Source organism: Myripristis murdjan, chromosome 21 (genome assembly GCF_902150065.1).
Source record: "Myripristis murdjan chromosome 21, fMyrMur1.1, whole genome shotgun sequence".
NCBI lineage: Eukaryota > Metazoa > Chordata > Actinopteri > Holocentriformes > Holocentridae > Myripristis > Myripristis murdjan.
In genome coordinates, this window is record NC_044000.1 from 23,156,415 (window position 1) to 23,181,479 (window position 25,065).

The window sequence follows — 25,065 nt, forward strand, 5'->3', positions numbered from 1 at the left end:
TGTATACAAGATTGTACAGTGCATTTTTTTCTGGGTGCTAATTTCCTTTTGAATCAAGCCGCTCTATTAATAACTGTATATTTAAAAGCAGAATGAGCAGGATTTTCCCAATAAAACAACCACAACCGACAAATGTACTCATTCTGCCTTTAAAAAATGTTTTGAATGGCAAAATGTGGCATTAAACATGATTAAAAATGTGTGTAATTGCAACTGACTATCGATTTTCTGAGATTAATTGTGATTAGGAAAATTAAGTTCTGACAGCCCTGGTGTCAAATTATTCCAATAGTGTTTTTTTCTCATTCTGGCAGCTTGTAGTTAATTTATAGAAGGTGATTTTTTTTTTTTTTTTTTTTTTTTTTTTTTCTGTTGGTGGATCTGGTGTTTATATCTGGCAGCCCGGCTCATTGTTGAGAGATAAACACAGGCAGGGGTTTCCCTCGGGGGACTGTACAGCGGATGGAAACAATGCAGGATCAGTTTATTGGGAGCATGCCAACCGTGGTGAGGTGTTTGTGTGTGTGTGTGTGTATGCGTGTGTGTCCAAGTCCTTGATTCACTCAGCAGGTGTGATAAAAATAACACATGACTTCATGGTGCCACGCCCGCCGTGATTGGGTATAATCTTCGCCGTCTTTACAGCGGGAAAGGTGCCCGGGTTAACGAGAGCAAACACAAACAATAACCAGCTCACGTTCAAAGACAAGGTTAGCGTGGCTGCAGACATCTGGATGGAAAACATAAACACACACACACACACACACGCCAACAACACACACATACAAACAGGGCTTAACACCTGGAGTGGGGAATAATAGAGCGAGGCTTAGCGCTGCTGCTCTGTAATCACTGGCACATGCTGCATGATCTTCCTCTGTTCACACACACACACACATGCACGCACACACACACACACTCTCACACACGCAAAATCACGAAACGTACTTCAGTGCATGGACCCAGGCGCTTAAACAAAGGGAGGAAAATCGAAGCCAAACTCAAGATACGGAGACAATATCGCATCCTGGATTTTTTTTAGCACCACGCCCTCATTTGAAGCTTTTCACTCATTCGGCCAATCAGGGTACTCCTCGGGGACAGCGCCCCCTCTTTCCTGTCCTAACTCCACGTGCGGGGTCATACGAGGTCAACCCTTTGTTATCTATTTCATGCCTTTTCATGACTCCTGCACCATTGTTCTCTGCATGACCACGGTCAAAGTGGCCTTTAATGTGCGACTGTATTTACAGGAGAAGCTAATCTGTCTGAGATTTCACCTCTGAACTCATGACAGGACACGCAGACAATGTACAGATGCCAGTTTAGATGGATCGGCTTAATCAGTAATACTAATAATCAGTAATAAAAGATAGAACGCAGAAAATTTCAAAACAGAAATTGAGAGGTGAGATGATGCGTTTCCTTTTATCTTGTTTCAGATTCGCAACAACTTGAACATAAAATTGCTGGGTGCTGAAAAGGTGAACAAGGCTTTATATTATCTGTCACAATCACACAAAATGGCTGGACTTTGTTCTGCAGTATTTGGGCGGTATGTATTCAACTGTTCAGCGAGGGACGGGAAGCTGAAACTAACCTGCAAACTGTCCAGGATGATGCGGAGAGACTGAACTTGTCTCCTCACCGCCTTGGAGAAACGCTCGTACGTTTCAGCGTCGTACTCGCTCATGTCAATCTCCTTCAGCCTGAGAGAGAGTGAGAGAAAGAAAAAGACAAAGAGAAGGTGGGAGAGAGAGAGAGAGAGAGAGAGAGAGAGAGAAAGAGGGGGAGAAACAGAAAGAGAGAATGTATAGACATGAGCAGACTGCATATGATTTAGGCTAAGTGGCTTTCGTAGTAAAGCACATAGTCAATTCTATTCTTTGTTTTTTCTTTTGTCTTTTTCACTGGTTGACAGTAACACCAGTTCCTAACATAAAGTGAGATGAGCAGACAACGTGAGCAGAAACAGAAGCAAAAACAAAACAAATCAAAGACTTAATCAAGCAAAGCCTCTCCCGGTCTCTAATTGTGCAAACGTCTGTGACCTTCCTCTGCCTTCAAGCTGCTTTCACCGCTCCGCTGCTGCTCCGGCCAGACCCACACACACACCCACACCCTCCGTTTCACAAAGACGTGATGGATCAGAGAACTGAATAGGTGGCGAATGCCTGACTTTTGAGGATTACATCCAAGTTGAATGAACGTTTTGACTTTGCTGACAGGCTGAGCTCTGTGACTGGATCTTGTTTCAGAGCAGCCGGGAGACAAATTGTTCTTATTGTCCAATCAGAGGTGTCCTTCCACTGTTCAGGACACCTGTGCATGAACTGACACAGAGGTCACGGATGTTGAGTATGGAGTCTGAGTTCATATGTGTGTGTGTGTGTGTGTGTGTGTGTGTGTGTGTGTGTGTGTGTGTGCTCCCTCCAAAAGACACCTGTGGAGCCCAACACAGGTGGGTTCCAGTCCAGGTGAGCTAATCTGTATAATTCCACTGTGCGGGTAGTATCAATCTCTGACCCCCTGACACCACACACACACACACACACACACACACACTCTAATGTGTAAACACGTTGGAGGTAAAACCCTTGCTATGCTTGAGGGAGAATCTGTGTGTGTGTGTGTGTGTGTGTGTGTGAGAGAGAGAGAGAGAGAGAGAGAGAGACAGAGGTGGGGGGTGAGACTCTCTCAGGTGTTTGAAGCCTCAGGTGAGAAACAGACCATGACACAGCACAGACACAGAACAGGGACTTTAAATGGAGAGAGGGCTTGTGGGATGAAAGATCCGATGATATGTGTCATATCTCGCAGCTGCTGTGTGTGTGTGTGTGTGTGTGTGTGTGTGTGGTTTGTGGTTGGTTGCTGCATGAGTGAAAAAGAGATCAGAGAGGGCTGTATTGTGTAGACTGCACCTTCATCAGCCATGCAATCAGCCAGACCTCCTTCTGTTATGTATTACTGTTTCAACACACACACACACACACACACACACACACACACACACACACTGAACAATTAACGATTAACTGCACATTTCTGAAACCCAAATTACCAACTTGTTAAATGCTGCTAAAAAAACAAAACAACAACAAAGTAATCTACATGTGATTAAACATGGCTACTGAACATACGCAACTAATGATATGGAACGTGAGTAAAAGGACAGAAAATGAATTGTTTTGGGTCAAAGTTTGTCGTGTTTGGTCTTGATTCTCGTAGTGAAACACACACAGACGCAGCAGTCCAGCTCGACCTGCCTGTCTGCTCCTCTGGCTCGTTCACCACATCATCTCAGACCACAGAGGGGAGCCTGGCAGCGCGGCTTCTTCCACACATTCCTGCGTGTGTAAATATATTTTGTGTGTGTGAGAACAGGCGCGCGCGTGTGTGTGTGTGGCTGTATGTGTGTGCAGTGAGCAGACACAACCATTTCCTCTAAATTCCTGAACCTTCACTCAAATAAGAGTGGAAGTGTTTGTGTGTGTGTGTGAGAGAGAGAGAGAGGGAGAGACTGAGTGTCTCTTTTGGCTCACAGCGGCTCATAAAAAAGATGGAGACTGCACACTGAAAGCTCCTTCCCAACAGCCACAAAAACATGGAGTTAGGCTGACACTCCCTGCAGCGAACACACAACACAAACAAAAGCCTTCCACTCGCAGCACCTGCCTCTCCAAGGCCACGACAATCGGACAGAAACTGCATTTCCCCCCCCAAAGATTATGATTTACCAATTTAGAAAAGCTGAATGGCAGATTTTTCTATTGTCAGAACAGCAACCATATCTAACATATATCGATGTAGGACTGGCAGATGCTTCCAGTTGATCGCACGCTCCCAACGGTGGATTTACACAAACTGAATTGTGAATAAAGTATATGTAGCATATGTAGCATAATATCCACAAAATACCTACACTTCATGTTTCTTTTCTGAAGCAAGAGGTAATATTTTAGAATTTCGATATCATTTTTCCAGCCATTGGTTTCCATTCATCCCACTACGATATGAAAATGAACTTAGAAACTCCATCACTGTGATAAAGTCTTCCACATTAGTTTTCCTAAAAGCAGCAGCACCGTTGTGTTTTGATGACTTGAAATTTGGGTTGAAGTGAAACGGTCTCTCTTCCAGAAAATAGTCCCTGGGGAAATGTTTGTTTTATGGGGCGAATTTCAGTTGTGTGGTTTATGAATGGTGATGACTTTTGAAGTTTGAAGAGGGAGGGATTTGATTATATAGAGTGAAATCTTAAGCACCCTCGCATGATTTACAAAATTGATTGACTGATTGAGATCTTTATTTCGAACATAACAGCAGTAACAAACAAAATAATAATAACCAATACTAAATAAAGGTAAATAAGAAAACAAAGGTCCAAAAGTAAAATAAAGTAAAATGCATCTATCATCATTAACATGCTCGAAAAGGAGTAGGAAGAAGTAACACTTATTTAATCCTACCCCCTAATCTCTTATTTCATCATAATGTCCATTTCCTTCTAATCAAAATGGTTTGTTGCAATGTAAAATGTGGGGAAACTGAGGCAAATGGGCAAAACACTCAAAACCACGGGAATGGCCCTTTAATGATTCTTTCCTTTCCTGGCAGATGTGTTTTTCGAACACTAAGGAAACCCAACTAAAGGAGACACATCTAATCTGCATTTTATTTTGTGTGACATTTCACATAACTAGAGAGAGCATGTGTGTGTGTGTGTGTGTGAACAGCTTCAGACATGTGCTTTGTGTTTAATGCATGCCCATGCCTGTTTTTCCTCGTGCTTATATTTGTGTGTGTGTGTGAATGTGTCAGGTATTCAACGGCTTAAAAAAAGGATCATAGCAGATCTGATTGATGCTTAACCTGAAGCTAAAGTAAACAAGGGACTTTGCAGCACGCGGCTCCTTGATGGAAAAATGTACAAACAGCCCCGAGAGACTGCGCTTGTCATACGCAGCAACGAAATGTCAAGTAAAACAAGGAGGGTCATAACTGTGGGCATTTGGTGAGAAGCAGCTGGGGATGTTGACAGCTACAGTGCTTGGAAGCAGGCTATCAGCATGTAGCTACACGATTTACTGCAGACTTAGTGTGACACTGATAGACAGGCAGACGGGAGGGAGGGAGGAAGGTAAGGAAAATGGGGAAAGAGGGTAAGGGAGGAAATTTAGAGAGGTAAGGAGGGGAGAACGGCTTTATCCATTCCACCCCTCCTCACCTCTCTAAAATTAAAGATGGAGTTAAGTCATGGAAGAAGAGATCAAAAAAAGAGGGGAAGGAGGATAGAGGGAAAGGGGGTAAGGGGGGAGAAAGAGACAAGTTGTCAGCTCGATGTGAAAGCAGCCAGTGTTGAAGAAGGGGAGAGCAGGAAAGAGAGAGGAGGGAGGGAGGGAGGAAAAGGGGAGAAAAGAAAGTAAAGAGACTATTTGAGGCGAAAGAGAACAGAGACGGCCTTCATGGTTGAGCTGTTGAAAGGGGGTGCCCTCTCAACCCTCCACCCTGACACACACACACACACACACACACACACACACACACACACACACACACACACACGGTCTGGTGGGACTGCGTTCATCCATCCAGCTGGGCCAGTGCAGCCTGTGATTCTTACCCCAGGATGGAGCAGCATACCTGGGATAGCTGAATGACCAGAAGCCACTGTGGATAGCCAAAACAACCAGGCCTGGGCTTACACACACACACACACAGACACACGCACACACACACACAACAGAAACCTGTTCCACATTACACACATCGCATACATCACTCCAGATCTGTGTAGGTCCCAAGGGGAATGTAGGGTGGAAAAAGACCGGCAGTCCAAAGCATCTGTGCACCTCCATGCAGCAACACAGAAAGGTTACTGTGGGTCATTTCCCACCTCTGGAGTCAACTGGATTGAACTATATTATAGCAGAAAGAAGGGAAATGGATAAAGTGGGCCACTGGTTGTGCATCCACTGTAGTTTCCTGTTTTGGGTGGAAATCAGCACCGGATCAGTGTCAGATCGTTACCAACCTCTCTTTGAAGGCTTTCTCGCCCATCTCACGGGCAGCTCTGCGTATCTCCTCTGGCACGGCATCCTTCTCCGCCTGGGACACCTGGTAGACCTTGTGTCCAGCGTCCAGGCGGTAGGGCCCCCCTTTGCCACCCAGACCCGCCGTGTCTCTGCCTCCTGCAGGGAAAGCGTTTATTAAGGATATGAAAATTGGGGTTTCTGGAGCCCATTAGGATTATAGATTGCCAGCTGAAACGATGCCTTTTACCAAGGCTTTATTCTGACTGAAAAAACAACACACACACAAAAAAAATAAATAACAATCACTCTCAAATAGGCCATGAGCGTACATAAATAACAAATGTGGACATATAATGTGACCTGGCAGTTCAAATGGTGCTTGGCTGATCACTAATGACCTACTTTCAACATCTGCAGACTGGGACTGCTGGCCGACTGATCAGTGCATCCCAACACATTTATTTTCTATAATCTTCCAGGGAAAGTTCAACGAGTATTCATGCTCAGGAACACTGAGATTTACTTGAACACATTATACTAGGAATGCTCTGCTCTTCATTTTTTGTTCCACTTCGGTCAATATTTCATATTTGCCAGCTTTAAGTCCCGATGTGATCCACATATCTGCATCTATATATTACAATTATAAAGTATGAACACACTGAAATTAGTAAAACTAACCCAATACAGGCAGGTGAAGCTTCATAAGCAGTTGCTCTGCTTTAGGAAAAATAGGCTATAACCCTCTCCTTTAATGGTCTTTATTGAATACTATTATAAGCACAAATAAGTGATTTAGACTTTGTTATTTAAAATCTGAACTTTCATTGTGTTGCATAAGGCTTTGTTCTCAAACATGTGGCTGCTGAGCTGCTGCTGCAAGTGATGATCTGCAGGAAAATGTCTTATGACACTTGATGTAAACTGGGCAAAAGAGGGAAATTATATTAATCAGCAGTTTTTTAGCCAGTCCTGATCACTTAAAAATGACTTGACTGGGCTCTGATGCCCAGTATCCCAGAGCGGCCCAGTTGAAACTCAGAGACCCACGGCTGGCGGCTGAGCGGCTCCACAGCAGCAGTTGGGGGTTCAGTGCCTTGCTTGAGGGCAGCTCAACAGTATTTGTTGAGGGAGGAGTGTTACTAATTCATTTTCTCCAGCTATATTTTCCTAGACAGGCTGGAGATCTAAACCAAGCTCACTCTAACTGCAAGGTTCCTGCCACACATCACATTAATGTGGCTTTAAACTATGTCATCCCTGATTGAAATCATCATTTGATGGATGAATCAAATTAAAGTGACTCAGAGTTTAGCTAGCCCTGGCAGGAATCACAACTTTGGCTAAGTAAAGCCGCAACAGCTATTTCAAGCTATTTCAGCTTTAAGCAATTAGGGTTCACACTGTATTGTTTTTACAGTAAAAACACAGTAGATTATCTCTGTAATGCTGATTCCGGTGTTTTCTACTTTGCTCCATATTAAGCACCGTGCACCCACCTGTGCCTCCAGCCCACTGGTTTCCTCCAACATGAGGAGCGTTGTTGGGGTCAATCTTGCCGTGTTTTGGGGCGGTGACGTCCAGACCACTGTCCCTCTGGACGGTAATCTGACAGGAGAGGAGAGAGAGATCCGTTGTGGGTGAAACTTAAACAGTCAACAAATACAGTGTGATTAATGCATGTCTAATCGTTCTAGTTGAGGAGAAAGGGCACAGGGTGGGGTGTGTCTCAGCAGATGCTGTCAGATGCCACGCCAAATGCCTGGACAGGAGGAGTGTAAAAAGGCTACTAATGGACTGTTGGATTCTTATCCAAGAGGAAATACAATAATTCAGATATGAACCGCATTCTGTTTTGTTTTGTTTTTTTGGTCTGTTTGTGTACAGTAGTATATTAATTTGATGCATGAGTGGACCAGAGTATTAAAATGTATTCTTCCAACACTGCAAAAACGCAAAATCTTACCAAGATTATTTGTCTTATTTCAAGTCAAAAATGTCTTATTTCAAGTCAAAATATCTCATTACACTTAAAATAAGACATGATCACCTCAGAAGTAAATTGTTTTTAGACAATTTTCACTTGTTTCAAGTGAAAATTCACTTGAAATAAGTGAAAATTAGCTAGAAACAAGAAACAAATTTTGCCAATGAAACAAGCAAATTTTCACTTGTTTCAAGCAAATTTTCACTTGAAACAAGAGACAATTGTCTAAAAACAAGTTACTTCTGAGGTGATCATGTCTTATTTTAAGTGTAATGAGATATTTTGACTAGAAATGAGACATTTTTGACTTGAAATAAGACAAATAATCTAGGTAACATTTTGAGTTTTTGCAGTGAATCAGATGCTATTGAGCTCAATCTGAGCATTAGTAAGTGTCACATGCGTATGTATGATTCAGCTTACTGGTTATAGTGGGAATCAACTTCCAAAGTTTTATGGATTCTTGTCAAAACTGATTAGCTACTGCATCAATACGAATACAGGGAATATTGTTTTCCAAGATAGGTTTCACAAGGAAACCACAGTGAGTGAACCCCAGTTTTCCAGGAACTGGGAAGCTCATCAGAGGTGTTTGGGGATGTCCTTGCTCCTCTCGCTTTCCCATACAAATCCTCCAAACACTTTCTCTTTGTGTCCATCTCCTGACATGTTCCATCAGTATGCAGGAGACAGCCATCACAACTGCACCACAGCCAGCTACCTACCATACTCTCTGCTCTCCTCCACTGAAGGACCAACAGAAAGGATTCTATCTCTACGCTCTTTGATTTCAGCTATATGGACAGAATAGGCTCTGTTTTTCTCAGTGGGAGAGCGATGGAGAGAGAGAGAGAGAGAGAGAGAGAGGGGAGACGGAGAGAGGTTAAGCTCTTGGTTTTTCAGCTCTGTCTCAATGGCACCCTCTGAGCCAAAATCAGCATGCTGGCTCTCACACCGAGGCAGGGCGAGCGGCCAGAGTCTGGCATGCATGAAGGAGGAGGAGAGAGAGAGCATGGTTCAGTGGGAGAGTAAGACCATTCCCTGCAGTTAAGCTACATTCTTACATACTGTAGGCATTTAAATGGTATCTTTGGGGGGGGTTGAGGTTTTGTTGTTTACTGAGCACCGCTGTGTTACCTACTATCTCGACTGTTTTTGCTTTTTTTTTTTTTCCTGCTGTGTCATTGTCTCGACGGTTGGACGGAGGCTTATCTAGACAGAGCAGCCGTTTGGTTGCTAGGGACCTCTCCTCTTTCTCCACCAACTCAATGTTCACACCTCACACACACACTCATACACACCCACACAAACTGTTAAACAAAAAATGTTTAAAAAGGAGCGCTTTATGGACTCTGTTTAGTTCAAGGTGCTCTTTGGAGAGGGATATATGTAGTGCAAAAAACAGAGAAAAATTCCAAGGCACTCTCTTATAAACAGTAAAATGCCTTTATTTGTTTGCCTTTATTTTATTTAAGTGCTGCTTCAATGCATATTTTAATATCGTGTTATCAGGTAATAAATGGCTGTGTTGTATTTTGCAAGACTTATTTTACAAGAAGTTTTTTTTTTTTTTTTTTTGACCCACTGGCCTTCCATACCTCCACCTTCTGTGCTCACAGCTCTGTGCAGCTGAGCAGTGCTGTATCAGCGCAGCTCTCTATATTTAGGCCAGATTAGTGCAATCAGTCTCATCTGCACCATGCCAGATTAAAAGGGACAAGAGAAGACTCTGAGTCGGAGGTGGCACACACCGTGGACACAAATGCCTTCATTATTTCACTCAAAGCCCAGCTGTGTTTGCTGCTAACACTACATAGCCACACGAGGAAATTTTTTATTGACAATTCCTTAAAGGACATTAACAGTTTGGATTAGGGGGACAGGCTGTCTCAGCAGTCCACAACAGGGGCTATTTACAATGACAAACAACACTATTGACACATGCAGCTGCAAAACCACAGAGGATCTGCGTATCAATACAGCTCGCCCTGATGTCACAGCGGACAGGAGGTGTGTGTGTTTTCATATGAGCTGGTGTTAATCTCAGTAACCAGAGAGAGCCGCGTGCCATAGTCCTGCGGTGAGGTAAAGGGTTGGAGGTTAGCTGCTCGCGTCACCGCAGCCCACTTTTAGGCGCTCACCTCTGGCACATGACGGCTCTCTCATTACACACCGGCACATATGTGTCTGTGTATGTGTGAGTCATACGGCGCACACAGCAAAAAAAACAGCAAGGGAACCTGGCCGGACACATGCTTGTCCCATGTATGGACAGGTGGCTATGCTTCTCATGTGATGGAATGTGTCTTCAAAGGCTCAGCCGAGGCCAGGAGGAGCATCCTCACTGAGCACGTTTAGAAATGCGGTTACAGTTTCCTAATCTTGTAGAGATGGACACACACACACACAGACTTTCCACAACAAAACACCTCCATCAGGGCTGTTTCTGTGTCGTTCTTCATGCCTCTCGAGCCCGGATGCTCATTACAGGTGTCTTTGTGTCGCGATGAAACACGTCTGTCAGTGAGGAAGTCGAGCTATCAGGGCTCCAGTTTCCTCCACACAAGCCCGCTCTAATGGCCTAACCTGGAAACTGCCCATGTCAACGCGCTGCATACGGACAAAACCCTGTTGCCGATGACAGCGTAAGCCGTGAATCTGTCTTCATTCCGGTTCAGCAGTACCAGTAAGAGGCTCGGATACGACGCAGTCACAACCGGTAGAGGAGTGACTAACGCAGTACGTTTGGGCTTAGAAAAATGGTGATGATGCTTTGCATTGTGCGCCCATTTTAGGCACTGAGCAGCTGCACGAAACTGGCACATTCAATTCAGGTTCCTACTGTGGCTTCCAGAAAGGCATGAGTCAGTTGGGCACTACAGTGTGTGTGTGTGTGTGTGTGTGTGTGTGTGTGTGTGTGTGTGTGTGTGTGGTCACCAGCTACCAATCTGACTCCTCACATTACCCTGCGCCCAGTGGAGAGTCACCGTGTCCCAGCATGGGACCTGACAGGGAGGATATCAGTTTGACTAATTGCATGAATGATGTGGCAACCAAGAAAAATCCCATTCCCTCCAACATAATCACCAGCCACCTGCCACTGGACCTCAAGTCTCCCAGCAACTGCCATCATTTCTCCATAACGAAAACATTTCTGCTTCAAGTGAACCCCAAAACCTGTTTGTGATACTGAGAATAGTTGACATTTGGCAAATTCCATTCCAGATTTCAAAAAATGTACATCACTAACGAACAGACAAACAAATAAATGAATAAATAAACTTGTTTGGAAAGCAACTACATAAACACGCAGCAGTTTTGCCTCTGATAGTTATACTAATAAAGTGAATTAATTGAATCGGAGGCAGAAACAGGGAGAGTGTATGAGAGATGTGGGCTGAGATGAGGGGATTTCCTCTTTATGACTGTGGGAATAAACATTTCCCACCCTTGTCTCTCAACATATTTGTTCACCCGCTGCCTTTTCTTCACCAGACTCTGTCTCCCTCTCTCATTCATGGTCCACGCCTTGTGTTGTAGGATTAATAGGCTCATAAATTGCTGATTCTTCTTTTAGTTGCCTACAGGCAGAGGGGGATTTATGGATGATGGCCTGTGTGTGTGTGTGTGTGTGTGCATGTGCATGTGAGAGTGTGTATGAATCCATGCTTATAAGTGAGCTTGAATGTGCAAGTTTGCAAGTTTTGGGAATAAAAAACGGTATTACCAGATGAATGAGGTTGTAAAACAACTTGCAAATTTGCAACACAGCTCAGAACTTTAAATGTTATTGTTTCCAAATATTTTCATAAGTTTGTAAAATGTGTTTCATTTAAACATTTTCAAAACACAGCTTGACTTGTTTCCAGTTCAAAATCTTACCACAGCTTTACAGATTGTGTCACCACTACATTCAAAGTGCACAAGGCATAACTGTGCAGTACTCAATACAGAACCTGTGATGTGTGTGTGTGTGTGTGTGTGTGTGTGTGTGTGTGTTGGTGTGACTGGATAGGGGTGGCAGGTGTCCAACCAGCACTAGCACCACCACAAATTACATCAATATCTGGGTGCAAAAACAACTGCAATGTATAAAACAGTATTGGAATGACAGGCTGTGGGTGAACTGATGAGTGTGTTTGTATTAGATACAGCTGGATACCTGCAGATACTTTGGCTATTACTAACAGCACCTGCTTAATAAAAGACATAAGTTGTGTATGTGTAGACAGATGATGATAGATGTCTGCTGAGTGTGTGTGTGTGTGTGTGTGTGTGTGTGTGTGTGTGTTGTGTGCTGAGAGATGATGTCAGTGGTGCTGTAATAAAGCAATGTGAGAGTGGGGCCAAGGGAGATGTGAGGAGCAATTGTTGAGCACTCAAGACCAGACACATACATACATGCATGCACACATGCACAAACACAGACACACACACACACTCACACACACACACACACACAGCTCAATGAGTGTGTCATAGAATGCATGTGTGAATGGGGCCAAAGACATTGAGCTGTCATTTATCTTCTCCTGCTTCGCTGGAAAACAGAAGTGCTTTGGAAATTAAACATTGTATTACTTCCTGAGTGTTTGTATGCATACATGGGTGAATTTGACTGTGTGTGTGTGTGTGTGTGTGTGTGTGTGTGCACATGCATATACATGCCTAAACCAAAGCAGAGGAAAGTCAGCTTTTGTTCTTATTCAGCTTGGCAGTCTCCTACCAGACGTTGATAAGTTAGCGGTCAACTCTGGGACACACTGCCCTGCTAAACTTTTACTGATACTAGAGCTGCAATGATTTATTTGAATAATTGATTAGTTGCCAATAAAAAAAACTATTTTCATAGTCAATTAATTGTTTTGTGCTATTTTTAAGATTTTTTTTTTAAGAAATGTGTGTGTGCCATATGCAAACAGGTAGGCCCACATGTAGACTGTAAAAATAAAACAAAACAATGAAAGTCCAATCTTCTGCATTTTCTGGTATTACCTGAATGCATTAACAAACCAGCAGCCAACAAAGTACGTCAACAGAGAATGTATGAACAATGATGTGGATCTCCGTGTTTATTACAGTCATTTTCCTTTTGTCTGCACATCAAACGAAGATCAAAGAGAACGGGAAGATTAACAGAGCAAAACGTGAGACAGTGACAGACTCAGATCGATGATGTCACCGGCAGAGTTGGCGATTGGTGTGTCACGCTGCCATCAAGAGCCAGCACCGATGTGGAGGTACTGGCTCTTGGTTATAAACTCCTATCTCGGACCACCGCTGGCAGTGTTGGTGCAATTACCCTTCTCGCTTCAAATGAACTGCTCCAGAGTTCGACCGGAGACGACCAGAAACCACCTCTTTCAAGCAAACTCTGGTTTCAAATATTAGTGCACACCAGGGTTTAGGAAAGGAGTTCACACTGACCTAAATGAACTGCACCGAGGGGTTACACACACCACAGTGCGATTCAACCGGACTAAACATGACTGATGTGAAAGCGACCTCAGAGCAGCAACAGAAAGGGGCTTTCAAAGAGGCGCAGGTAGAGGCCGCGTTTAAGGAGACACGCTGCTGCTTGTGGAAAGCTAACAGGGAGCACAGAGAGGGTCTGTCTCACCCTGACCTGCAGTGGACCCAAGGTGCCCCATCAAAGAAGACCTGACCACTGAGGAATCTAGGCCAGAGAGGTCCTGTGTGTGCACTGCAGGTGTGCAGGTGTGTGTGTGATTGTGTGTTAACAAACATAGCCTCAGTCCAAGGAAACCTGCCTCATTTTTGGCCTAGAAACTCTGAGCTCTGCAGACTCTATATCAATGGTTCTCAACCTTTTTGACTTGTGATGCTCCAAAACCAAGTGATTCCCACACACTTTGGCTTTTTGCAGCAGTGAATGAAGAAAAGGTTAAACAATGACATCAAAAAATGAGTTTTATCTTCCCATAACAGGCTATATTAATTGTTTCATTACTGGTAAAAGCCTCAAAGCAATAGAGTATTCTGTGAATCTCGTGGAAAAATAAATTATACATTAGAAAAAGACTGGTTTCAGATCAGAACTGCTTTGCAAAGAGGCCTCAGGTCCTAAACAATGCAGCCTATATCTGGCAGGAATGCATTACCTACTGAACTCCCCTCTCTGTGCTGTATGTGTGGGTGCCTAAACAATGCTGTCTGTTTTGGTCCCATGAACCCAGTACCCAGTATGCGGGTCTGAATGTACTGACCTTTTAGACAGGGGCAAACTTATTACATCATCGCTACAATGATTGGCCATTCATAAACCCACCCCGTGGACAGCCTGCTCATACATTTCAGGGTCGGAAACATTCCAATTAGCATAAAATATGGAATGCTTTGACAGCCCATATTTTCCACCAAACGAGGACACGCATGTTATGTGAAGCCCTGTTGAGTTTCTCCTCACATATTTTCTAAAACAGCGCTGCCACTCAGTGGTCTTGAGGGAAACTACATACAAACGCTTGTCCCTTATACTTCACACCTTTCTAATACAGCAGTAGTCCTCATCCCCGTCCTCAAGGTCCACCTGTGCCACATGTTTTTTATCCCAGGCCTACTCTGCACACTCAACCAAATTAAGGGCTACAGATTTGGAGCCAGATCAAAAACTTACAGGACAGGTGGACCTGCAGCACTGACTTTAGAAACACTGTAACAGACCATTTTCACAGCTGCCACTTTGACATGAATAGCAAGGTAAACACAGCTACTAATGAAAATTCTTTACTAGGAATAACCTCTTGAACCATCTTGTTTTCAAGGGGCTCCTCAACAACAGTAATACAGTGTAAGCACAATTAGACAAAACATTTAACAAAAAGCTAAAATAACAAGATAATTAAACAAAAAACAACAATAGGCATAAAAAATAAATAAAAATACAACAGCATTAATTACATTTCCATTCTATTAATGTCTAAAAGAGCTGGGTCACTGGAAAGCCTCTGTTACACTGGAACAAAATCTTAATTAATGTTATTACTATCACCTGTGTTTACCTGCTATTTCTAGACCAGCGAGTTCTTTCTTGCCCACTATGTGGGTTCAGATCACGGTGTGTTGTTTTGTTTTCTATAAACCGCAGGCCTGTAAAGCCCTTTGAGATTATAAACAGGGATTAAGGGCTATAAATAAACTTGAACTTGAACTAACAGAATTTTCACTGATGTTGTACCAATGTTGTGAAATTACCTGTATAGGCCTGCCATCCTCTGTCCCAATCATATTCCTCCATTCCATCAGCGATCGCTGCAGATTGTCCAATCCTGTCTCCCACAGCCGGACGTACCCGCCCATATCCACTGTGACCACACCCCCAGAACCCAGACCAGCCAGTATAACGTCAGAGTCTGACACCTTGGACAGCCAGTTGGTGTAGGGCGACACGGTCATTGACCTGTCAACCACATCAAATGGAGAAAGTCAAAAGATGTGATGTGCTAAATTGTCAGTTGCACACACCACTGTTCAAAGTTCTAAGAAATTCACTGAGGATAAGCATGAGAATAAAAAATAAAAAAAATATATACCTGTAAGAAAGGATAATAGCTAAAGATTAAAAAGTTGACAAATTAATAGGTTTGCATTCAGCGCAGTACTGTTTCTGACCACTAGGTGCTGCTAGAGCATAACTCTCAATAGTTAAAGTTCCACCAGATTCAGTTCTTGTAGTCGACAGATTGCAGAGAAAGACAGGTTTTTTTTTTTTTTTTACCTTGGGACAGGAATGTATTTGACCTTCTTGGAGTTCAGGTCCGTCACCTCCAGGTAAGCTGCTGCCATTGGCGGTGTGACGTCTGGGTGACAAACATGACAACAAGCGTTCACAGTAGGTCTAGTTAAAACGCTGAGTGCATGCTCTGTGCGGCTCCAAAGTGGATATGGAGAAGTACATTTGTCATGTTTTGTGAATGAATGCAGTGATTCCACATCTGATTTTGTGAGCGATTTGAACCCTGACCTTTTGGGTAGACTTCCTTCAGTGGCACCTGATAGGGCGGCACGGCCCGCACCACCTGATTGGCTGAGAGCAGACTAACACAGTTTGTCTGTTTGGCCGAACTGGAGCGGAGCCCGCCTCTGAAGAACATGTGACCTCCTCCTTCACCTCCCTTCTTCTCTGATAGGTCAACGGGCCTTTTGAAGGTGTACACCTCATTAGGGGACTGGGGAAGAAAATAAATTGAAAGCAAAATATTACTGTTTACTTATCAAAGGACACCAGTGTATAGCCTGGAAGTGTGTGAAAGCGGTTCTGTCAGCCCGGCACTGACGCACACACTACACACACACCTCATTCAACCACAGTGGCGTGCATTCATTAACAAGACCCGCTCCATGTTTCAGGCTATTCCCACCATACAGAATAGTACAACTACTTCTCAGTCCTCTGTTTCTTTACCACTGGCCTGGCAAAAAGCACCAGAACACCCCAACAATATCATTAGTAAAAGAAGGATTACAAAAAAAAAATCAAAAACAAAAACAAAAACATTTTAATTTGAGTACCAGTAAATTTAAAACATCAATTTTCTCAACCCACTTTTTTCAGGCTTCCAGCATAAATTTGTTGACAGTCAATCGCAGGGCTACCAGAGACAGACCCTCCAATTCAAAACTACAGCACAGCAGACAGTCGTCGGTCTTTATGACAATTCTAGACACTGTTTCTCTTGCTCCCCAGGTTTTATTAGCAGAACTACAGCATTTTAGTATTGTTAAGGAAATCTTGAAGAGCAGCAGAGACAGTATGCAGTGTTTCCTCTCCTTTTGACTCATGCTTGGTTTGAACTCCAGGATCTACGTTAACACCTTTTTTGGAACATGCATCTATTCATTATTTTTTGAATAAACTGAAGAATCCAGATAAAATCCCTTGTGAACGTTCTCTTGTGAATGTGCTCTCAAACTGCTAACTCTTCACTTCCTCACCATGAGGTCTGGGAAGCCCACGATGACCTGTGCGTAGGAGCCGGTGTCGGCCAGCAGACGGTTAGGCGAGACGATCTTCTGGTTCAGAGCGACACTCAGGTTCTCGTTGGGGAGCTGGTCGCATGACAGCATCTGGGGTACGCACAGCTCACCTGGGTGTAGAAGGATTAAGGGAGAAGAGGCAGGCAGGGAGAGGAGAAGGAGGTAAAATGTTGAGCTGAGGGAATGACAGAGAAAAATAAAAAACACTACCAACTGTACATGTTCTAGGCATCACCCATGTGTGGAGAGAACTCAACAGTGGACTAATGGCCCACTTCATGTGATTAAGAGAGTGAACCAGACCAGCCAGTTAGCGTGTCTACCGTTGTTGAGACAAGAGAATGAAAGAAAAAAAAATATATATATCAAGGAACACTGTCAACCATTTCTGTTAAATGTTCCAGACATCACCCTTGTGTGGAGAGAACTGGATGGTGAACTAATGGACCACTTCATCTGACTAAGAGAGTGAACCAGACAGCCAGTCGGAGCGTCTACCATATCAATAAGCTCACTGCAGCAACTCTCCCTTAGACTGCTGCGGAGGTCACTGCCCCCAATTAGAGAATCAGAGGTCCAGTGAGTTACGATCTTCACGTACTAAATCAGTCGAGCTCGTTAGGTGTTACTCATGATTGCACGCTGTGCTCTCACCAATCATGAGATGGAGTGGGTATGAACATTTACTATCAACTGAGAAATGCCTGGTTTACTTTATGGTTTTGGTGTGACTTTGAGGCCAGCGGGAGGATTTGCTAAAGCCAGAGGTCTTGACAAGGTGGACATACTGTTAGCTGAAAGCACCAGTCTATCTGTCTGCATGTCAGTTTGTCTGCCTGGTTGTGCTAATGGGGTTGACATCATGTCTGAATCCTGTAGAGCAGCCAGATGCCAAGAACAGAAAAGACAGGTTAACCCTTATTTTCAGCTGGTGGATGCTCACAGCAAAATTTCACAAATACTACAAACAAGGGGGTTTCACAACATGTTTACCTTGGTCATTTTGATGCTGTCCTACGATGCTGGATTAATAAAATCTATTCACTTACTTTGTCAAATGGCAACCCCCAAGATACAGGAAATTATTTAAAAAACTTCTGTATTTTAACCACAATATAAACAAGAATCAAGGTTATTGTTGTATGTAGTATGTCAGATGTGCCACAGTATATGTTCACCTGTCCAACAAGAACAGGCTAGTCCTTGTTTAAAACACTTTTATAATGCATTTTAGGTTAGGTTTTGCTTATCCTGGCTAACAGCACATGATATTATCTTTTTCAAACAAGTGAATCAAGCAGGTTGAGGGTTAATGCAAATTAATTTGACTGGCAGGCAAAGTATATTGCCAATTCAAACATGAAACTGAAAAATAAAGCTCAAAATTTGAGTGAACACTGCTAAATGAATGGAGTCCTTGCTGTCCGAGTTATTCTTGTTTTGATTAACTGGCATTATTGCCATGTTGTGATTTCTTTAGGTTATTATGTTTATTTTGCAATACACATTACCTCTGTTTTGATAGGTGTTCCACATATAAAGGTTATCATTGTCATTATCATGATGTATACCTGAGCTGGCTCCATGGCCAGAGCTGACTGAGTCCTCGGTGATGGTGTGGAGCTGACACACTCCAGAGTCCTCAGCTCCCATGTGCATGGGCTTAGTCAGCAGAAACTTCCTGGTCAGCAAAACAAGCACACCTGGTTACAGCCAACGTTCTTGGTGTATAATGATAATTCATCTGAAACCACGAGAGGTATTTAAGATCTGATGTTTACTTGTTGGTGTTGCTCTCCACCAGCAGCCAGCGGTCCTCGGCCACCAGGAAGACGGTCTTCAGGTTGATGGGCAGGGAGATGGAGTGGACCCTGCCCTCGAGCACATCCAGCACCTCCAGGTGGTTGCTACGGTCCCACAGACAAGAGGTTAATACCACTGTCTGACTGAGATGTTTCCTTCTGTGTTGTTTATTGTCTAATTTAGAGTACAGTGACTTACCCGTCCTCCTTGTAGAAGAGGAGCCAGTTTTTGTGGGCAAAATCACGACACATTTTATGACCTCCCTGAAAACAACAATCAAAATACACTATAGATTAAGCTGAAATAGCGGGTTTTCATTCAGTAATGACTCCTCGTTCCTGGAAATTTCCCTCCCCCACCCCACCTTGAAAAACTTTTCAAAATTCATAAATTGATAAACTGATACTGTAGTGGACTCCTCAGCAGGCCAATTTAGATTTCTCTTCACTCTAACAAGGGAAGACAAGAGACTCTGACCTGTTGCTCCTTGCTGCTCCACCAACTGGAGGGCTTGGTAGAGGGCTGATCGCTGTCCTGAGACAACATGAGCCTCCGGACGGCACCTGTTACCAAGTCCAGGTGAAGCACGGTGTTGCTCTGATGGACAAGATACAAAAAAAATTAGCATGTAATGGAAACTGCAGTATAATAGCCGAGAAAAAAGTATTTGTTTAAGCGCTACAAAAATTGGGAAGTTAATGTTGATTATTATGTTATTCTCTTAAGTCACTGTGTGAAACAATTACTAATGACTGACAAGATTTTGTTTTTGTCTTTAATATGCAAATTTATCTAACTGTAAAGAATGTCCCATTGCATTTGATTGTAAATTAAATACAATGTGTGGTCTGGTTTAGTTTGGTTTGGTCAATGTGATAAATCATCAGATCAAATGGCAAATTGGTCTTGAATGCTCCTCTGATATGATAACTTTATGGCTCTAAAATAGATTTTGTGGCTTTTTACGTTTAATCTTTGCTCTCTATTACAATAGCAAACAAAATACAAGGTCATATTTGGAATGACAAACCTAATATAAGGTACGGCTGGTGTCACACCATGTTCATTGTGTATGCTGACAGAAAGGTATTGTTTTCTACTACAGCCAACAGAGGGTGCTCCTCTCCAGGTCTTACCCTGTGGATCTGACTTCTGATGTCCTGCTAACTCAAACTATCGTAAGCAGTCTCTCCGTTAACCTTCCACTGCATCCCAAGCTAATTCAGTATTCTGTTGTGTAAGAACTGTCTGTGCGTGTGTGTGTGTGTGTGTGTGTGTGCACTTCTGCATGTGTGCTCGCTTCATTCATATCAGATGAGTGGTGGGATAACTGTAGATACACTGTTGCATGTTGGGCGAGCCGTGCCAAGGCTTTCGATTCATGACGCACTAGGCTTCATCTTCAATTGAGTTTTATGAGGGGCAGCGACAGAAGAACTGGCTTTAGGCTGCGCCCCCCCCCCCCCCCCTGCTCTGGACTAATGATTTCCTCATGGCCTTCTTTCCCTGACATATGTTGTGCTGTCGGAGCTATTCATAGAAGGCAAGACTCACTCCCTGACTCCCTCCCTGTATGTGTGTGTTTGTGTATACAGTACATGTGTATGTGTCTTCTGATGAGGTACGGTGATTCAATCAGGCTTTGCGTATGTGTGTGTTTGTGTTTGAGTTTTTGTGGTGCATGTCCCTGTGAGTGCACGTACACATCTTCATGTATGACCTCTTGAGTGTGTGCATATGTTTGAGTATATTATCGCCGCAGCGTGGTGTGGTTCTTTCTGTTCCCGCCTGTGTCTCTCTCCATTTATCGCCTCCGCCTCCCTACAACTACAGTGGGTGGTCGGTCACACCAGTGATCACTCACTCATCGGGGCCTGGACGGCAAAGGCCTGGAGCAATATGCAGACGAGACCAGCGGGCCATTCGTCAGTCTTTAGTCTGTGTGTTGTGAGCCTACATAACTACTCAAGTTGTGGTGTACCGTCGGGTTGGTAATCTGATTTCCTTTTGGAGGGACAGTGTTTATTAGCTGATTTAGTCTTTTAATTTAAAGTGCAATTATTGTTAGTATATATATGACTAGATTGTCTGTCTCCATTTTGCAGAAGGCTTGTTTATTGTTTTGTGGCCTTTTTCATGGCTAATTGACATTTGAGTTATAATGTTAATAAGTTCCTCATTTTTCCTTACGGTTCCTTTTTCCTTGCTGCTTTTTCCTTGGGTTTATTTTTCCTGTTATTTCCCTCATCCCCCAAACTCTCTTGGAGACATAACCAGGTCCAGTTTTGACCATTTGTATTATAATCGACTGCAATGGGACCCCTAACCACCGGGGGGGCCAATGGGGTGCCACCGTAACCCTCTGAAACCCGCAACCTGCTGGTGATATTTAAAGGCATGTTTACTTTAAAAAATGGCCAAAGTTACACCCTTTATCACTGCCAGAAACTGTAAAAATAAAAATGATCATTGGCTTTTAAAATTTCTGACGGTCCCTGAAGGCATCATGTGTAATGAACAGTTCCATCAGAAAAAAATAACCATATCTATGCTTAAAATAGTGATGTTTTATCAAAATCACTCTCTATATGTCTTATTTTAAAAAATGGCAAAAACAGACCGTTTCCACAAGCCAACTCCTGTAAAAAAAAAAAAAAAAACATTGAATAAATTGAAACATTGAATGATTGAGAGGCTCGGCTGCAGCCAACAGTCACATGACAAAAATTAAGTCTGATGCAAGGGAATCCATGAGTCAGGCAGGCTGTGTTTACACAGAGCAGAGACAGAGAGGAGAACAGACACAACAAACATACTTTTAGCAACAAAATAAATGCAGCACGGCTCAAAAGCGATACACAGCGGAGCAAGTCACCGCCAGGTTTTCTAAAAACGGACTCAGCAGTGAGACTCAGCTCCTGACTGTTTAACAAGCGAGGAAGAGGAGCATTTTGAAGAAGGTGAAGATCCATGTGAGGACATGTGAGTATGTTTCAACATATCATCATGCTATATCTCTAATGTGGATGGATCATATTTACAAAACCTATGTATTTTTATGGAAGTTTCTGTGCCATTGTCATCACATTGCTCTGTGTTATGAATATAAAAGTGCTGTAATTTGCTGCAATAATTTGGATGGATAATGCATATAGGATTTTGGGTGCACACCGTTTTACTTTCACAATGATTCCTTTAAATTTTTAGATTTGTTTTTGTGTGCACACGTATAAATTGATATTTCTATGTGAGTGTGTGTGTGTGAGTGTGTGTTGGTTATATTTCCCTGCAACGGCACTGACCTGTGAACGAACTTTATGATGTCTGGACCTCTTCATTTTTAGACAGACGTAATATGATCCATCACAGTGGTATTTTTAGAAGCGCTCCTCTTGCCTAATATGCACCAGCTGTAGAACAGTTCTGGTCGGACAAATAACTAGCATGCATTGTTCTTGTCTTACGCTCTCCTATCACAGGCCAGGATCTTCTGAGGTAAGACAAATGCGGTGGGGAAACGACCGCCAACCATTTAAACAAGAGCGCCAACACGCACAGATGTGTGCATGGCTATTTGTTACCAGTCTGTGGCTGTCCTCAGAAACATTTGAAATGCCAGTGTGGTGTAAGGGCCACATAAGTCAGTGAAAGAGAAATATCAGAGGATACGGGACAACTTTGGAAATGCATTTTGATTTCCTTGGGAGCACTAATACTGTTTCTATGTGTGTGTTTATATGTCAAACTGCACTCATTTTCCTATAAGCAGGTTCTTGGAATAATACAAAACAGCGTCTATCTGGTGTGTATATTAATACTACACTTATTTCCACATCATTTAGATTAAATATTTCCATTCATTTTTCATATTTCACATTTATTTTTATACATGAACACTACAATGTGTATATTTACACATTTTCTATACGGTTGTTCAGCCAAACGAAGTGGTGGTGATGCAGACTAGCACATCCACCCCAACAATCAACCTGCAACCCCTTATTTGTGATTTTATTTTCTGTCAATATGTTCAATAGGTGTGATTGTCACTATTCTCTAAGACATTAAACTCATCTGTATTATATTGTCTGCTGCTAATTTCTCCATGGGATCATCAAATATTAAACTACTCAAATCTAATCCAATCCAGTGATCAAATTAAATCAACCTGAATTAAATTTAATTCCCATCCTGTCAAGTCTCATCCAGTCTAAATGTATGTAATATTACGAGGGTGTATCTGTGTGTTGCAAGCGAGTGTGTGTGTCCAAGGTCACCTGCTCCTCATGCAGCACCACCTGCCCGTCCAGGGGGCTTCCCAAGGCAGCAACGGTGACAAAGGGCTGCCAGACGCCACTGATGGTCCTGGGAAAAACATCGTAGAGCTCCATGCAGTGGATGGTCTCCCCTCGCTCCTTCATGGCATACAGGGACACGGGATTACATGTCGCCACGTACAGCTCATCTGCAAGACAGACATACAGGGTACTTTCTGTGAGCTGACCCGGACGTAAACTTTGCGATGGTTCACTGGCCGAGGCCGCGCTAACGGATATTTAAATGTGGTTTTGGAGCGATGCCAAAAACAAGATCTGTGCTTAGCAGAGGTTTATGGCATTCATTCGTTTTGTTATATGAGATAATCCTCACAAATCAGCCCTACTTTTGCATTAATGTAATCGATATTTGCACAAAGGTGATACTGGGTTAATCCATTGTTTCAGGCTTTTAACGTCCAGTTCAAATTGTAATCATTTTTCAGGTGAGCCAGCCTATGGCTTAAAAATGACAACTTAATTCTGTGTTTTAGAACTTAAAATGGGACTCTAATATTAGTAAAGTCAGACTGTCAATAAGAGTGATGCATGTCTGTCTGCATCTGATTTTCACAGGAGGTGGATTTCCTAAGGTATCACCTGAAAGCCTGGACTACAATGGTAATGTGTGAATTGTCCCTTTACAGTACAGTATTCCTCTCTGTGTCTCTTCTTCCTTAGATCCTTCCTTCCTTTCTTATCTCGCCCATTCTGACAGACCCCCAAAGGACTCTACAGATCCGGACACCCAGATCAAGCTATTTTATGAGTGTGTCGGTGGTGTGTGCTTGTGTGTGTTTGTGTGTGTTTGTACCGTCTTTAGTTGTGACGTCACAGATGATGTTCACTTCGTTCATGGGAATCTGCCAGTGGGCTTTCTCTTCGCTGAAGCTCAAAGCCCTGCTTTCCTGTCTGTTGCAGGGATAACCCTGAACACGCAGGAACACCGGGCCCTGGGAACGCAGGACACACACTGTTAACAAACACACACACTCACACAAAGTATACACAGCACACTGGTTTTTGATGAGCCTCTGTGCGGTACTGTTCAGCTGGACTGAGATCACAAAGCTGCTTGCTTATGTATAACAGCATTTCCCCCCACTATTTCATTTATTTATTTATTTATATGAATACGGGAAATGCAGATTTACACAGCAATATTTTTCAAGCGCGTGAAGCTGATGTTCTGCACATCGAGATTATAGCTTGTGCTAGTTTTCAACTCCTGTCCCCTGCTGGGGTTTTTGAGAGAGACCATTAAGAAGTGCAAGTGCAATGGTGGAGTAACATGTAAAGATAGATATTCAGATACATGGACACACACATACATATGAACCAGTGAGCATTTCAGTGAAAAGAGAATGTAAAAAATGCATCATAATATAGCAAAATGCATGCAATTGCTATACAGTCTAGCAATGTACTTTAACAGTAGCCTAAATGCGTAGATACATTGCTTACTGTTTAAGTCAAAAGAAACATCCATTTTATATACAATTTAAAACTGATCAACTAAAAGTGTGTGCAGTTCTGCCTTTCTTTCAGCCATTTTTTTTTTTTTTTTTTTTACCTAAAACTCATAAAACTGTAAGTCTTATTTCAGGGCTGTTTCCACCACAGAAGAGGGATGTGGAGGATCACATTGCTGAAAACAGTCCATGCGTGTTACACTTCTTAAGCGATTACCTTGATATCGATGGGGTGTGTCTCAGTGGGACAGAGTAGCTTGCGGCGAGCGTTGCCCCCCTGGTTGGTGGTCCAATACCCCGACATCTTGACCTCTGGCAGGGGCAGCCTGCAGGTTAAAGGTTACATGGTGACAACGCGGCTTGGTGTGACCCACTTTTAGAAGAGTGCCTCATCCAAAAGCAGTGGATTTTGTATCTTTTACTCTTTTATCACCCACTTACACACAATTACTCGC

General features: G+C 43.0%; 1 protein-coding gene across 1 annotated transcript in view; it reads right to left on the reverse strand.

Annotated features, from left to right (window-relative positions):
* Positions 1-25,065, reverse strand: part of vwa8 (von Willebrand factor A domain containing 8) — a 78,007-nt gene that overhangs the window by 9,998 nt on the left and 42,944 nt on the right. The window contains exons 27-40 of the mRNA XM_030080482.1: positions 24,828-24,936; positions 23,953-24,091; positions 23,100-23,287; positions 19,300-19,419; positions 19,021-19,085; positions 18,801-18,926; positions 18,591-18,700; positions 16,978-17,129; positions 16,007-16,211; positions 15,761-15,842; positions 15,238-15,442; positions 7,535-7,643; positions 6,035-6,191; positions 1,601-1,709 (exon numbers count right to left, since the gene is read on the reverse strand). Of these exons, the coding sequence (XP_029936342.1) occupies positions 1,601-1,709; positions 6,035-6,191; positions 7,535-7,643; positions 15,238-15,442; positions 15,761-15,842; positions 16,007-16,211; positions 16,978-17,129; positions 18,591-18,700; positions 18,801-18,926; positions 19,021-19,085; positions 19,300-19,419; positions 23,100-23,287; positions 23,953-24,091; positions 24,828-24,936 (1,876 nt within the window). The remainder of the gene's footprint in view (positions 1-1,600; positions 1,710-6,034; positions 6,192-7,534; positions 7,644-15,237; positions 15,443-15,760; positions 15,843-16,006; positions 16,212-16,977; positions 17,130-18,590; positions 18,701-18,800; positions 18,927-19,020; positions 19,086-19,299; positions 19,420-23,099; positions 23,288-23,952; positions 24,092-24,827; positions 24,937-25,065) is intronic.